The following is a 13411-nucleotide window of genomic DNA, read 5'->3' on the forward strand; positions in this document are numbered from 1 at the left end:
CCTTGTTTTAATTTCTTTTAAAATCAGAAGAAAAAGAAACAATGTAGCCTGGATTATACTTGTCTTTTTTATCAAAGCAATCAAAGGAGGAAGGGGCTGCAAAGGCCCAAATCATTTGTGCTGCAGCCGGGAGGCTCCAAGCTACTGTGGTTGGGGAGAAGGAGCTATATATAGTTCATGTTGGTCCCCCGAGGACCAATTTGGGCAACTTTGGCTCCTGCAGGCTGAGGGTCCCTCGGCCCAAGGACAGACTCTTGGCTTCAGGAATAAAGCAGCACCTGTAGATGAGGAGGTGAGGGGTCCAAGGCCTGGGGCTGGACATGCTGGGCCCATCAGGGTGACTCTGACAAACTGGAGGTCACCTCTGGGCCGTGATGGTTGCAGTCTCCCCTGAGTGCCAAGCGTCTGCAGGGCTCCCTGCCCACATTGCTCTGTGGCATCCTCATTAGTCCCGAGCTGTCGTGCCCATTTTACAGATGAGGAGATGGAGGCGGAGAGAACCAGTCACAGAGCGGCTGAGCCAGGACTAAGAGTCCAGCCTGCCTCGTGCCCGGGGTACCAGTTTAAGGAACTGGGGTACTCTTCCGGGGATGGGGAGCCAGGGCTACTGTATAGGGGTGTTCGGGGCTTTGCTATCAGGGGCCGTAATTCCCCTCCCCGAGGTCGGGCCCTGTTGCCCCATATTATAAACGGGAAAGGTGAGGCTCAAGAAGAGAAGCGACCTGCCAGCCGGCGCAGCCGGGAAGGTCGCCAGGGGAAGGCCTGGGGTTGACGGAGCCCCGGGCGCAGAGGCGGAGGCGGAGGCGTGCCTCGCTGGCGGGAAGGAGGCAAAGAGTGAGCTCTCCGGCGGCTTCCAGCCAAGCGGGGCGGAGCCAGGGCGGGGCGGGACCGGGGCGGGGCCTCGCGGCCGGGGCGGGGCGGGCCGGGGACCTGGGCCACCGCCTCCCGCCGCGCAGTGCCTTCCCGGAGCGCGTCCCCGCGGCTGGTGAGTGGGGCCCGGGCGCCGAGGGGGCAGCGGGCGGGGCGGCCCAGCGCAGGTGCGACACCCGACGGCGCCCGGCCGCCTGCGCGGGGGCCGGGGGCGAAGTGAGGCGGGAGGAGGCGGGCGGGAGCGGCGGGGCGGGGATCCCACGGGCGGCCGTGGGGCAGCGCTAGGGGCTCGGCCGCCGGGTCAGCGGGCAGGGCGGCCCGGGCCCTGACCTCCGCGGTCGGGGCTGCCGTACGGCGGGGTTCCGGTGGGCGAGCGGGAGACGGAGGGGGAACTAGGGCAGCCTCGCCGGGGCCCGGCCCTCCTCGTCCCGCTCCGGCCCTCTTCGCTCCGCCCCCGCCCCGCCCCTCCTCTCCGCGCCCCTTCCCTCCCCTCCCCGCCGCTCGGGTCTGGAGGGAAGCGCAGCCCCGGGAGGGACCGGACGCTCCCGGCTCCCGCCCATTCCGCAGATGTGGAAGCAGGGGTGGGGATGGGAGGAGGGCGAGAGTGGCTGAGCGGGGTACCGTGAGGACCACAAAATGCCCGAGAGACCTCAGGCTGCTGATCAACTTGAGACACTCCATTTCTAGGGGAGGAAACCCAGGCCAGATTGGGAGGTTACTTGCACACAACCGGTTGAGGCCCCAGAGGGCCTTAGAACTGGGTCCCAAGATTCCCAGTTCAGTTCTCAGGTGCGCTGTAGCCTGGACAGAGGTCTGGTGTGGGCAGAACATCGCCTAGGACCTGCCTGTCCCCTGGCCCTCCTGCAAAGGAGCTCAGAGCCTGGGTGGGTGGGTGGGGGGCTCCCGCTGTGAACACACTGCCAGTTCTGGGGTCCACCCTGCTGGCCTGGCCCGGCCTGCGAGCCTCTCTGGCTGGCCTGCTAGTGCCCGATGGTACCTGGTGCCGGCCGCGAGCTCTAAGGTGGATGGCAGAAGGGTCTGGGCTTGGGCCTGCCCTAGGGGCCATGGACTGGGGCTGTTCCAAAAGGGTCATGGGGCTAGCAGAGGGTCAGAGGAGGCTGTGCACAAGAAGGGTGCCAGGGTGCCTGGCACACAGCAGGCTGTCGACCGAAAGGCCTAGCTGGAGGAATGTGGGCCTGGAGCCTCTTCCTCTGCGGGCAGAAGTGGGGAGCCTCTGTGGGGGATGCGGGACAGCAGTGGCCGATGCCTCCTTCATGGAGCAAGGGTGTTTGTCCACTTGCCTTGAAAGGAACCGGGGAGCAAGGGGTGGGGGTAGCAAGCCTCTTGGTGGAGCAGGGGATAGGCTGCCTCTTTCTGTCTCTAGAAGGCTGCTCAGCACACCCAAAGGGAGTCTCTGAGGGAATCCTTTGAACTGAGGGAAACTGAGGCTCACCCAGGGGCCCTTGTCCGGGGTCACACAGTGACAGCGGTGGAGCCAGGGTTTGAACCAGTGTGGTTCAAAGCCTTGCTTCCTCCACCAGGCTCGAGAGGCTACTTTCTCCGCCTGCTGTGTGTGTGTGTGTGTGTGTGTGTGTGTGTGTGTACGCCAGGCACACATTTGTGCCTGGCAGTGACTGAAACAGCTGGCTGGATCTGCCAGAAGCCGCTGACAGTGGGTTCCTTGGGGTGGGGTGGGGGCTTGGGCTCAAAGGGAGGGAGCCTTCTTTTTGCTTTTTCACTTTTGCTTTTTCAGTATTTTATTTTCAAATCTGTTTCTCTCTCTTTTTTTCAAAGTTTATTTTGAGAGAGAGGGAGGGAGGGTGGGAGAGAGGGGGGCAGAGGGAGAGGGAGAGAATCCCAAACAGGTTCCACGTCCATGGAGCCCCACGCCGGGCTTGATCCCAAGACCCTGGGATTATGACCTGAACCAAAAACAAGAGTCAGATGCTTATTAACCCATTGAGCCACCCAGGTGCCCCTATTTTTTCTTTTTTTTTTTTTTTTGTTTTTTACTTATATCTGATTATGCAAGCCATGCCTGAATATGCTCTTTGTGTTTAAAAAAGTAGTCATCTGCCCCATAAAGCAAATACCCCCTTGTCACTCCCAGCCCCACCCCATCCCAGACCTCCCAGGTCACCAGCTGGATGGGGATCCTTCCTGACCTGTTGTCTCTTATGCTGGGCACTTTCATAATGAAGAAGATTCACAAAGGTTATGAATGAGGAGGATTCGCTGTGAGTCATTTAAAAGTAGAAAGGATCGGGGCGCCTGGGTGGCTCAGTCGGTTGAGCGTCCGACTTCGGCTCAGGTCACGATCGCTCGGTCTGTGAGTTCGAGCCCCACATTGGGCTCTGTGCTGACGGCTCGGAGCCTGGAGCCTGCTTCGGATTCTGTGTCTCCCTCTCTCTCTGCCCCTCCCCCACTCATGCTCTGTCTCTCTCTCTCTGTCAGAAATAAAATAAACATTAAAAAAAAAAGTAGAAAGGATCTTCTGTGTCTCCTTCTCTCTCTGCCCCTCCCTTGTTCGCACTCTGTCTCTCTCTGTCTCTCTCAAAAATAAATAAACATTAAACAAAAATTAAAAAAAAAGTAGAAAGGAGCTTTAAAACAAGTCCCTGGACAGCAGTGGCTTGAGTGAGAGATAAGGCCGAGGAGAGCTGGGCATAGCTGGGGAGGCGAAGGTGGGAATCAGAGAGACAAAACTCTTTTTTTTTTCCGGGGAGCAGTTTCTGCCACCCCCAGGGAACAGGAGGATCCCCTGAGACTCACTAGCTCAGTCCGCACTTCACAGATGGGGACATAGAGGTTTAGGAGGTGAGATCTTAGGGCCAGAAATGGGTCTGGAGTCTCTTGGCCAGGAGCGGGGCATCTTAAGGACAGGTCCTGACTCCCACCCTGAGGGGAAAGGAAGGATTCAGATCCTATAAGTGCCGCCCCTGGGCCAAGGTGGGGTCTGATGCCCTGTGGGGGCGGGGACACTGGTGCTGGGGCTGAAGAGAGTGAGCCTGTTGACCCTGACAGAATCTTCTGACACTGGGCACAGGGTGGGACCGCTGAGGCCAGCAGACTCCCAGCTCAGGGGGGGGGGGGGTGCTTTGGGCCTCAGAGTCACACAGATCTGGAAAATTCTGCGACTCCCTGTGCCTCAGTTTCCTCATCCGGACGGTGGGAATAGTGACGTCCACCACGGAGGCTGGGAGGGTGTGGCTCAGGGTCCCCGGAAGAGAAGCGGCTGGTCGCCTCCCCTGCAGCCACTGTGACGAATTAAGTGATGACCAGCAGCATGGGCCTGGCCCACACGGCTTGCCATCCACCAAGCACCACCCATGATGCTCATTCCCCAGAGGCCTAGAACCTTCTCCTGACCCAGGTCCTCAGCCCTCTGTGTTGGAAGTGCTCCTCTGGGAGTAGCCCCTGGCCGTCTGTGTGAAGCATCTTGCCCCATTTAGCGCCCTGTGCCTGACTGGCTGATGTTTTCTCAGCCTTGGGTCTATGCCACGGGGCTGTTTCTTCCCCCGGAGGAAATGGGGTGAGTGGCCCCAACACTGGCAGCACAGCGCCTCGCTCATCTGGTCCTCGCTTGGGCCTCCCCGTGACCCCATGAAGCCGGCCGGGCAGGTTTTCCACGCAGCTGATCAGCCCTCGAGCCCTTTCCCAGCCTTGGGTGCTCCCTCACCTTCCCCGGCCCTCCCTGGGACCCCATCCCAGAGCAGACCTCTCTCAGGCCAGCCCAGCCCAGCCCAGCCCAACCCAACCAAGCGTGACTCAGCCTGGTGGGTCCCCCCGTCGTCGGGTGATTCAAGGGCTGAGCAGTCCCCGAGAGGCCACAGGAAGCTCCCTGCCCGGGCTCTCTGCGTGGGAGGCATCTGGCCTTTCTGTGTTCGACCTTCGGGGCGGGCAGACTCTCAGATCCCCTAGGCCCAGTGAAGCATAACCACAGCCAGGCTCTGGAAGGCGCAGCCGGGGGTGGGGGCAGGAACACGGGCTCAGACCCTACTCTGTCCCTGAGGCCTCAGGGAAGCCACCGCCCTCTGGTGGCCCTTGGTTTGTCCTGTACCGCAGGGACCGGGTTGGTGGGCTGTAGGGCCCGCTGGCCCTGTGAGCGAGTCCTGTGTGGGATTTCCTGGGCACGGATTTCCTGCTGTGGCAGGGTGACACGGGCGCCCCTGCCCACAGCACCTTGGGGAGGAGTATGGACCCACGCGGCAGTGTGAGCACGCCTCAGAAACATCACGGTCAGGCCCCAAAGGCCCCGTGGCGTATGATGCCATTTACATGAAATGTCCAGAAAAGGTAAATCCGCAGAGACAGAGGGCTGGTTACCAGGGGCCGGGGGAGGGAGGAGCAAGGAGTGTACGGGGGTTCATTGAGGGTTTTGAAAACGTCTTAGAACTTGGTGTGGATGGCGATCACACGACATTGGGAGCGTAATACTGTCACCGAATTGTGCGCTTTAAGGGGTTAATTTGACGTCATGCAGATTTCACCTCGATTAAGAAAAAAAAGTAGGAGAGAAAAAAAAAAAGCCAAAACCCGGGACCGGAGCCACTGACAGTCTCAGAGCAGGAGTCTTGGGGTGGAAATGGAGGCTCGGAGGCTCTTGGTGGCACTTGCAGCGGGGTCTGGGGCCCGGGCTCAGGGCCTGATGCAGCGACAGATGCCGAGCGTAATAAGCTTGGGATGGTGCAAGCTGTTATCCAAACCAGGATACTTCTTTTTGAACGGTCTACTTGGAACCAACTTGGGACTGGTAGAAAAGTTATAAAAGTGTCCCGAGAGTCCCCACGTAGCCTCCACCCAGCTGGGAAGTCACTGTGGTGCGGCGCTCGCGACCACAGACCCCCAGTCACCCTGAGGAGACTTGAAGTCTGACATTCAATGCCTGACCCCCAGCCCCTCCCCTCGGTGTCCGGGCCTCAGTTTCCCTGCTGGCATGTGAGGATCAGGACGGTGTGAAGGGCTCCCACCTGCTCAGCCATGTCCCAGTCTGGGGGAGACCTAGGGCACTGACCACAGCTCCTGGGGTTGCCAAATGCTGTCACTTTACTGTGGATCCAGCATATTTGTTAGGCAGGCTGGGCTGTGTCCCCATTGCACAGATGAGAAAGCAGCTGAGGAGGCCCGAGCCCGTCACATGTGTCACATGTGTCACCAGGTCACATGCTGGTGAGCCCAGCGGGACGGCTGGGTCCCAGGGCTCTGCGTCCAGAGTTCCACATCCACCTGGCAGGAGCACAGGGCCAGGGGTCCTGTCGCTTGTGGTGAGAGAGACCCTCAGGCTCACCTGTTCTGTGCTCTCTGGAAACCAGAGGGCAGCGCAGGAGGGCGGGGGAGGGAGGAACCAGTCAGTCCCCAGATGGCAGAGCTGGAATCTGCTAAGCACTCTCTTGATTGTTCCCTTTAAAATGGGGGCGCCTGGGTGGCGCAGTCGGTTAAGCGTCTGACTTCAGCCAGGTCACGATCTCGCGGTCTGTGAGTTCGAGCCCCGCGTCGGGCTCTGGGCTGATGGCTCAGAGCCTGGAGCCTGTTTCCGATTCTGTGTCTCCCTGTCTCTCTGCCCCTCCCCCGTTCATGCTCTGTCTCTCTCTGTCCCCCAAAAAATAAATAAACGTTGAAAAAAAAAATTAAAATGGTGGTGGGCGGTCAGTCGTTCCCCAGCAATGTTAGCTTGTGATTATGACGGTTGCTAACAACTTCGTGAATCTGTTACAGGTTTTATTTTTGTATTTTATTATTTTTTTAAGTTTATTTATTTATTTTGAAAAGGAGAGATCACAAGCAGGGGAGGGGCAGAGAGACAGGGAGAGAGAATCCCAAGCAGGCTCTAGGCTGTCAGCATAGAGCCCAATGCGGGGCTTGAACCCACTGACCATGAGATCGTGGCCCGAGCTGAACGCAAGAGTCGGGAGCTTAACCGACTGAGGCACCCAGGCACCCCAAATCTATTACAGTTTTTTTTTAATTAATGTTTATTCTTGAAAACAAAATTTTTAAAAATGTTTATTTTTGAGAGAGAGAGAGAGAGAGCGAGAGAGAGAGAGAGAGAGAGAGACAGAACATGGGCAGGCAAGGGGCAGAAAGGGAGACACAGAATCTGAAGCAGGCTCTAGGCTCTGAGCTGTCAGCACACAGCCTGACTCGGGGCTCGAACTCATGAGATCATGACCTGAGCTGAAGTCAGATGCTTAACCAACTGAGCTACCCAGGCGCCCCTGTTACACTTTTTAAAATGCTTATTTGTGTTATTTATTTATTTTTAAATGGGATCATTCTGTAGTCAATTTTATATTCTTTCCTCACTTATGTGGAGAACAATTTTCACGTTATGAGAGTCGTCAACAGCCGGCTTTGGGGATTGACTGGGCCCTGATGGCTCCCCATTGCCTCCAGAGTGAGCACACCCCCCCCTTCCCTGCACCTGCTCCCCCGCAGCCCGACCCCCTCAGCCCATGCCCATCATTCTCTTCACCCTGACCGGCCCCGCCCCCGTGTCCCTGTGCAGGAAGGGCGCACTGTGCCGCCACGACCTTCTTTTCTTTGAGCCCGGGTCAGGGGTGCCCTTTCTGACTGAGGTCTGTGTGCCTCTCCGGGACCCCCACTCCGTCTACCCTGGGCCCCAGCCCCCGCCCCAGGAGGCCGTGCTACAGGTTTGCTGAGCTGAATCTGGGTGGGTGGCTTCTTATCTCCTGCATACAAGCATCCCCATCCCCAGATTCTCCAGTTAGGATCAGGCTCTGTCAGCGGGAGCCCAGCCTCCTCATTTTATGGTAGGGAAACTGAGGCCCAGTCAGGGTGCTCACAGGCTTGGAGTCCCACAGCAGGTGCGGTCAGAGCTGGCCTGAGATGCCCAGCTGGGGGTCCCCCTTGCTGTCACTCTGGATTCTCAGCCCCAGTGAGCAATTCAGTCTGCTGAGAGCCTCACTGGCTGCTGGGCGCCTAGTAGGTTCTCCGAGACCTCAGGGCTGCGGGGCAAGGGGGAGTAGCTGTTGAGCACAATGTGCAAGCCTGGTGACTGGGTCCCCAGCCCTTGAGGTGGCAGCATCCAGGCCTGACGCAGGGGGCCTTCCTTGCCCTGAGCCCTGCCAGCCTCTCAGGGCCGCCGAGGGGACCTCACCAGCCTTGAACTCTTGCTAACTCCTGTTCTTTCCCACCGACCTCCTCAATGAGCCTGGTTGTCATGGAGGGAGCAGCTTTTGGACTGGGCAGAGCCTGGCCCCAGAGTGCTGTGTGACCGCTTTCCCTCTCTGGCAGGCAGGGCAGGGATGGTGATTTTAGGGTGGGCCTGAAGGTTGGTGGTAAATTACCTGTGTACTGGGATGCTCCCCTACTGAGCTTGGCCTTGGTAGGTAGGCAGTGTTGATATCCCATTCTGCAGAAGGGGATACAGAGGCCCAGAGGGCTGAAGTGATTTGCCTGAGGTCACAGCGAGTCAGTGGAGAGCCAGGGTTTGAGCCACGCTCTGTGTGATCCCAGCTACTGAATGAATGAGTGAGTGATGAGAGAATGAATGAATGAGAAGTACTAGAACATAAAGTAGAGGGTGTGGACTGATGCAGGCTTCCTAGGGCACCGAGCTGTCAACTGGCCTGGGGAGGAAGGGTTGGGAAAAACTTCTTGGTGGAGGAGACACGAACTGGTCTTGAATCCAACTTGACAGGAGCCCCAAGGTCAAGGGTGAGGGTAAGAGAGAGGACAGGGCCCTGGCCGCTGAGGCAAGAGCTGAGGTTGGGGCCACCTGTGGGGGCAGGGGTGACCCCAGGCTCCTGCCAGTCAGGGCAGCCTTCTGGGTTGGGGGGCAGGAGTTTGGGTGGAAATGCATTCGTTGGAGCCAGTGCACTCGGCTGGCAGGGGCTGCCTGGGTGAACCTGGCCCCTCCCCGCCCAGTGCTTGGGGAGGCCTCGCCCCAGTTCTGGAGTGCTGCCCCGCCCCTCACCCCACCCCTCACCCCCACCCCTGTCTTCTCTTTCAGAACTTTCCAGAACAGCAGCCGCAGCAGCAATGGCCCCGCCTTGGGTGCCCGCGGTGGGCTTCACTCTGGTGCCCAGCCTGGGGGGCTTCCTGGGCTCCTACTATGTCCGCGGGGAGGGCCTCCGCTGGTATGCCGGCCTGCAGAAGCCCTCCTGGCACCCGCCCCGCTGGACGCTGGGCCCCATCTGGGGCACCCTGTACTCCGCCATGGGGTAGGTGGGCGGGGCCGTCCTCCCCCTTCCGAGGCTGAGGCTCGAGTTTAGAGCCTCTCCACGTGCTCCTGGGGCCGCAGGCACCGTTTCCTGGCCGGGTTTGCCAAGCGAGGGTGGAGGCAGCTTCGGGACCGTTGCTCCAACAACTGAACTTTCTCCTCCAAGGCCTCCCGGGAGGGGCGGGCCGGATGGCGCAGCCTCACGCTGGCACCCTGGCTGTTTTCGCAACTCCGGGGAGTGGGGGTGGGGGGGGGGAGCCTGGCTCAGTGTGTCAAGTCCAGACCTGGGCGGCTTCCAAGACCCGCAGCGGCAGCAACAGGAACGGCAATTCTCGCGGCTGCCATTTGTCGAGCACCTGCTCCGTGCTAGGCTGGGTCTGGGTTAATTTGCAAGGCCACCCATTTGGCAAGGGGTCTGGAGAAGACACACAGCTAGCAAGTAGGGACCCTGCAGGAAACCCTGTGGCGAGACGGCGGCAGCTGGGCGGGTGAGGGCACCCTCCTGGTGGCTCTAATGGGAACTGCAACCGGCCGCTGCGGCCCGCTTCCTGCCCTGGAATGTTCGTTGCCTCCCTGCATCCTGAGTCTATGCCAGCCCAGGGTGGGGCTGCAGATGCCAGGCGCCCGGGGAGCAGGTGGCACAAGCCAGGCTGGATGCCCCCCGGGGTTCTGATGGGACCGAGACACACACAAGTCCGCACAACCCGGGTATCACGTGGGCATCACCCCCAGAGTCCCAGGCCCTGCCCATCAGGCTCCCAGCTCTTCCTGTGTCCTGCTTTCTCCTCCCCGATCCTGGCCCAGGCATCACTATGTCTACCTCATCTTGCTTCAGTCTCCAGGCCTCCCACTCCTTCTTGGCCTTCCTCCTCCCATGAGATCCTGATAAAGCACAAATGCAACCCTGGTCTCTCTGTCGCGGGACCCTGCGGAGGCTCCCTGTGACCCTGATGAGCTCGAATCTCTCATGGAGCAAAGACTTCGGGCTCTGGCCTGGCCACCCGGATTCAAATCCTGACTTTGCCTGTTGGTTGCCTGCTAAGGGGTCTTGAGGGAGTCACTTCACCGCTTTGTGCCTGAGTTTCCTCACCTGTAAAAGGGGGGTGACGATACTGCCCACCTTCATTTATCACGAAGATAAAACAAGTTAACGCTCGGAAAGTGCCAGGGCAGGGCCTGCGTGTGTAAGAGCTGGAGGACGTCACCTGTGCCTGTGCCGGTCCCCTCCCCGGCTGGGCCAGGAGCCTCTTTCTCGCTTGTGTGCCTCACGTGCTTTCCTCTTCAGAGCCTGATGTGAATGATGGCAGATATTCATTGAGTGTTGCATGTGCCAGGCGCTGACCGAAGCACGGCCAGTGTGTTAACTCACATCCCGACAGCAATCCTGTAGAGAGGATGAAGGCCCAGAGAAGTCAAGCAACTTCCCCGAGGTCACAAGGCAGTCAGCGGCAGAGCGTGCCTGAGCCGTCACTGTGTCGCCCCATAGGTGAGCTTTTGGGTCTCTTCCCTGCTGGTGCCCTGACCTGTGGCCTCTGTTTCAGGTATGGCTCCTACATGGTCTGGAAAGAGCTGGGGGGCTTCTCGGAGGAGGCTGTGGTTCCCCTGGGGCTCTATGCTGGGCAGCTGGCCTTGAACTGGGCGTGGCCTCCCCTCTTCTTTGGCACCCGACAAATGGGTTGGGTAAGTGTGGCCTTGGCCAGTCCTCTTGGTCCCTGGAGATGGCCTGTGGAGGAGTGGCCTTTCCGTGGGGGACATGGGGCATCACATCCTAGATGGAGTGAGGGTCTCGCGACGGGGGCGGCTCATGGTCAGGATCTCTCAGAAGCTCAGGGGGCCGGCAGCCCTCCACGGCTGCTCCTCCTTCAGTGAAGGGAGCACTGCGGACTCCTGATGGAACCAGATGGGCTGGCGGGCTTGGTTGGGGGGCCATTGTATGCTGAACACAGCGCACCTGGTGATGTGCCTCCCTCACCCAGCAGGGATCTGGCGGGGGTGATCGTTCCCATTTCACAGATGGGAAACGGAGGCACATAACGAGGGAGGGGCTTGGCTGGGTCGCTTAGGGGTGGAATGGAGGAGTGTTCCCTCGATCGCCGCCTATAAGCGGCCAGCTGGGACACACGTCTCGTGGCTACGTGAGCCTCAGGCCTCCCTGACCTCTCTGCCCGTGTCTCTGCAGGCCCTGGTGGACCTCCTGCTGACGGGCGGGCTGGCAGGAGCCACGGCCGTGGCCTGGCGTGGGGTGAGCCCACCGGCCGCCCGCCTGCTCTACCCGTACCTGGCCTGGCTGGCCTTCGCGGCCGCGCTCAACTATTGCGTGTGGCGGGACAACCACAGCCGGCGCGGCGGCCGGAGGCTCGTCGAGTGAAAGCGCGCCTCGTCCGAGGACTGTGGCCGCCCGCCGGTCAGGTGGTGCCCGTGGTGGCGGCCCTTCTACTTCTGTGGCCACCGGGCCTGTAGGTGTGCCCGGGTCTCAGCCCCGGGGGCTCACCACCCGCTTCGGAAGTGCTCTAGGCCAAGCTCCTGCCCCAGAAACAGCGTCCTGTGCTCTCTGCACCTGCTCCAAGCAAGCTCTCAGAACGTGGAAGGTCATAAGGCAAATAAAGTTTTTAACCTCCTGGCAGCGGCCCTCTTACTTGGGCAGGGGCTGCTGGCTGCGGGTGGGGGTGGGAGGGACTAATCCTCCTGCGGGATCTGTCCAGGCTGAACCATCCAGACGGGGCTGGACCAGGTCAGTGCTCACCCACGCTCCTCGCGCCTCCCCCCAGACTCTCTGAGAGGCGGGGTGTCTTGCCTGGCCCAGAGCAGCCTGGGTTCAACCCGGAGCCCACACCGGCTATGCCGCGGCTTGGCTGGCGTCCGGCAGGCTGGGACCTCAGTCCTACCCACTCTCTAAGCCCCCCGGGAAGCTCAGCCTGGGGCGTGGGCCCACAGTGGGCCTGGGCCAGCACCTCGGCACCCTCAGCTGGCCTCGGCCGGGATGGGGCTGGACCTAAAGCTGGGGACACCGCCTGACCTGCCCCTTGGGTGGTGGGACTCATGCCGGCCTCACCCCACCAGAAGCAGCCTCACAAACACCAAATCGGCAGGAGGGCGTGTCAGAGGCAGTAAGGCCCGTGTCCCGGCTGTTGGGAGTCGGTGAGGTTGGCAGGGCCCCCCCTCGCCCCACAGGCAGTCTCCCCCTGGTCCCTCTGCTCCGGCTGCGAGCTCCCACATTCCGTGTGCGTCCTGCCTCTGCCGCTCGGCCGCCTGGCGCCCGTGACCTGCCGTGCCTTTTGTTGCCTGGTTTTGCTTGTCGATTACCCAAATTGGCAAAACTTTGGTGTTTCGCTCTGTCATCTCGGGAGGCCGGATGCTTCACGGCCCGTCTCCCCTTGTTCTCTCCCCACTTTACGATGTCAGGAAAGTTCGGGGAGAGCCAGCTGACTGCATTGTTCTGAGAGAAGGGGCGGCTGTCTTCCGGGGCCATCGCCCTGCTGCTTACCCTCAGCTCCGGAGGATTTTGGAGCCCAACAGACGATGCTCTGCAGGAACCCGGCAGCCTGGCAGCCGGGAGCACCTTGGCCAGCTCCCCACGCTGCTTTCCTGATGCTCGTGAGAGCAGAGGGGTCAGATGGGGGACTCTTTGAGCATCCTCATTATTTCCGAAGTTCTCCAAGAAGGTCAGGGGGCCCCTGGATGTGTCACAGCCACCCCTGCGCCTGCCAGATGTCCTGCACTGAGGCTTTTTTTTTTTTTTTTTGTACTTAGCACTTAAGTGCACCCGAGACTTCTGCAATCTTTTCTGTGATGCTGGTGCAGGCGATTTTTTGTCCCTTCCACTCACTTGTGGGTCCGTTCATCCCTAGCAATAGCCCACACACTTCCTACTGGCCACATACCACGCACGGCCACAAAAATGCCTGGCGAAACAGACGAGAGGCAGATGCACTTTGCCATTTTGTTTGCTGGCTTTCTTGTGATGCTTCCCCCTCCTCCCACCCCCTTCTTCACACACAGCGTTCTCTTCCTTTCTGGGCTGTTGTCATCCACTAGGAACGTCAGGGTGCTGGCAATTTCCACGTTCGTTTAACAGGAAAACCCACACCTCATGGATGGGTCACGTCCTTCTGGGCTGTGCTCTTCGCTGGAGCTACTTCGTGCCGTTGAAATCTTAAATCTGGGCATTTGTCTCCTTCTGCAGCTGACTGGCCATAAAGGACACAAGGCCATTCCCGCAGCCCAGGAGGGCTCGGCCGACTGTCCGCAGGGGCACAGCAGTGACTGGGTGTGAGCTGAGTACTTTAAAACGTGTGGTCGGCCGCTCTGAACCCCACAAGTGGAAGCCTCGTCTCTGGTGCTAAGAGGTTCTCCTACATT

At 59.9% G+C, this 13411-nt stretch overlaps 1 protein-coding gene across 1 annotated transcript; it reads left to right on the forward strand.

Annotated features, from left to right (window-relative positions):
* Nucleotides 1-897: 897 nt before the first annotated feature.
* On the forward strand, nucleotides 898-11672 carry TSPO (translocator protein). Its single transcript, XM_023257568.2, has 4 exons — nucleotides 898-985; nucleotides 8843-9053; nucleotides 10594-10732; nucleotides 11232-11672. The coding sequence occupies exons 2-4, from the start codon at nucleotides 8872-8874 to the stop codon at nucleotides 11418-11420; spliced, it is 510 nt and encodes a 169-aa protein (XP_023113336.2). The 5' UTR covers nucleotides 898-985; nucleotides 8843-8871; the 3' UTR covers nucleotides 11421-11672.
* The last annotated feature ends 1739 nt before the right edge of the window (nucleotides 11673-13411 follow it).

This window comes from Felis catus, chromosome B4 (assembly GCF_018350175.1).
Source record: "Felis catus isolate Fca126 chromosome B4, F.catus_Fca126_mat1.0, whole genome shotgun sequence".
Classification (NCBI taxonomy): Eukaryota; Metazoa; Chordata; class Mammalia; order Carnivora; family Felidae; genus Felis; species Felis catus.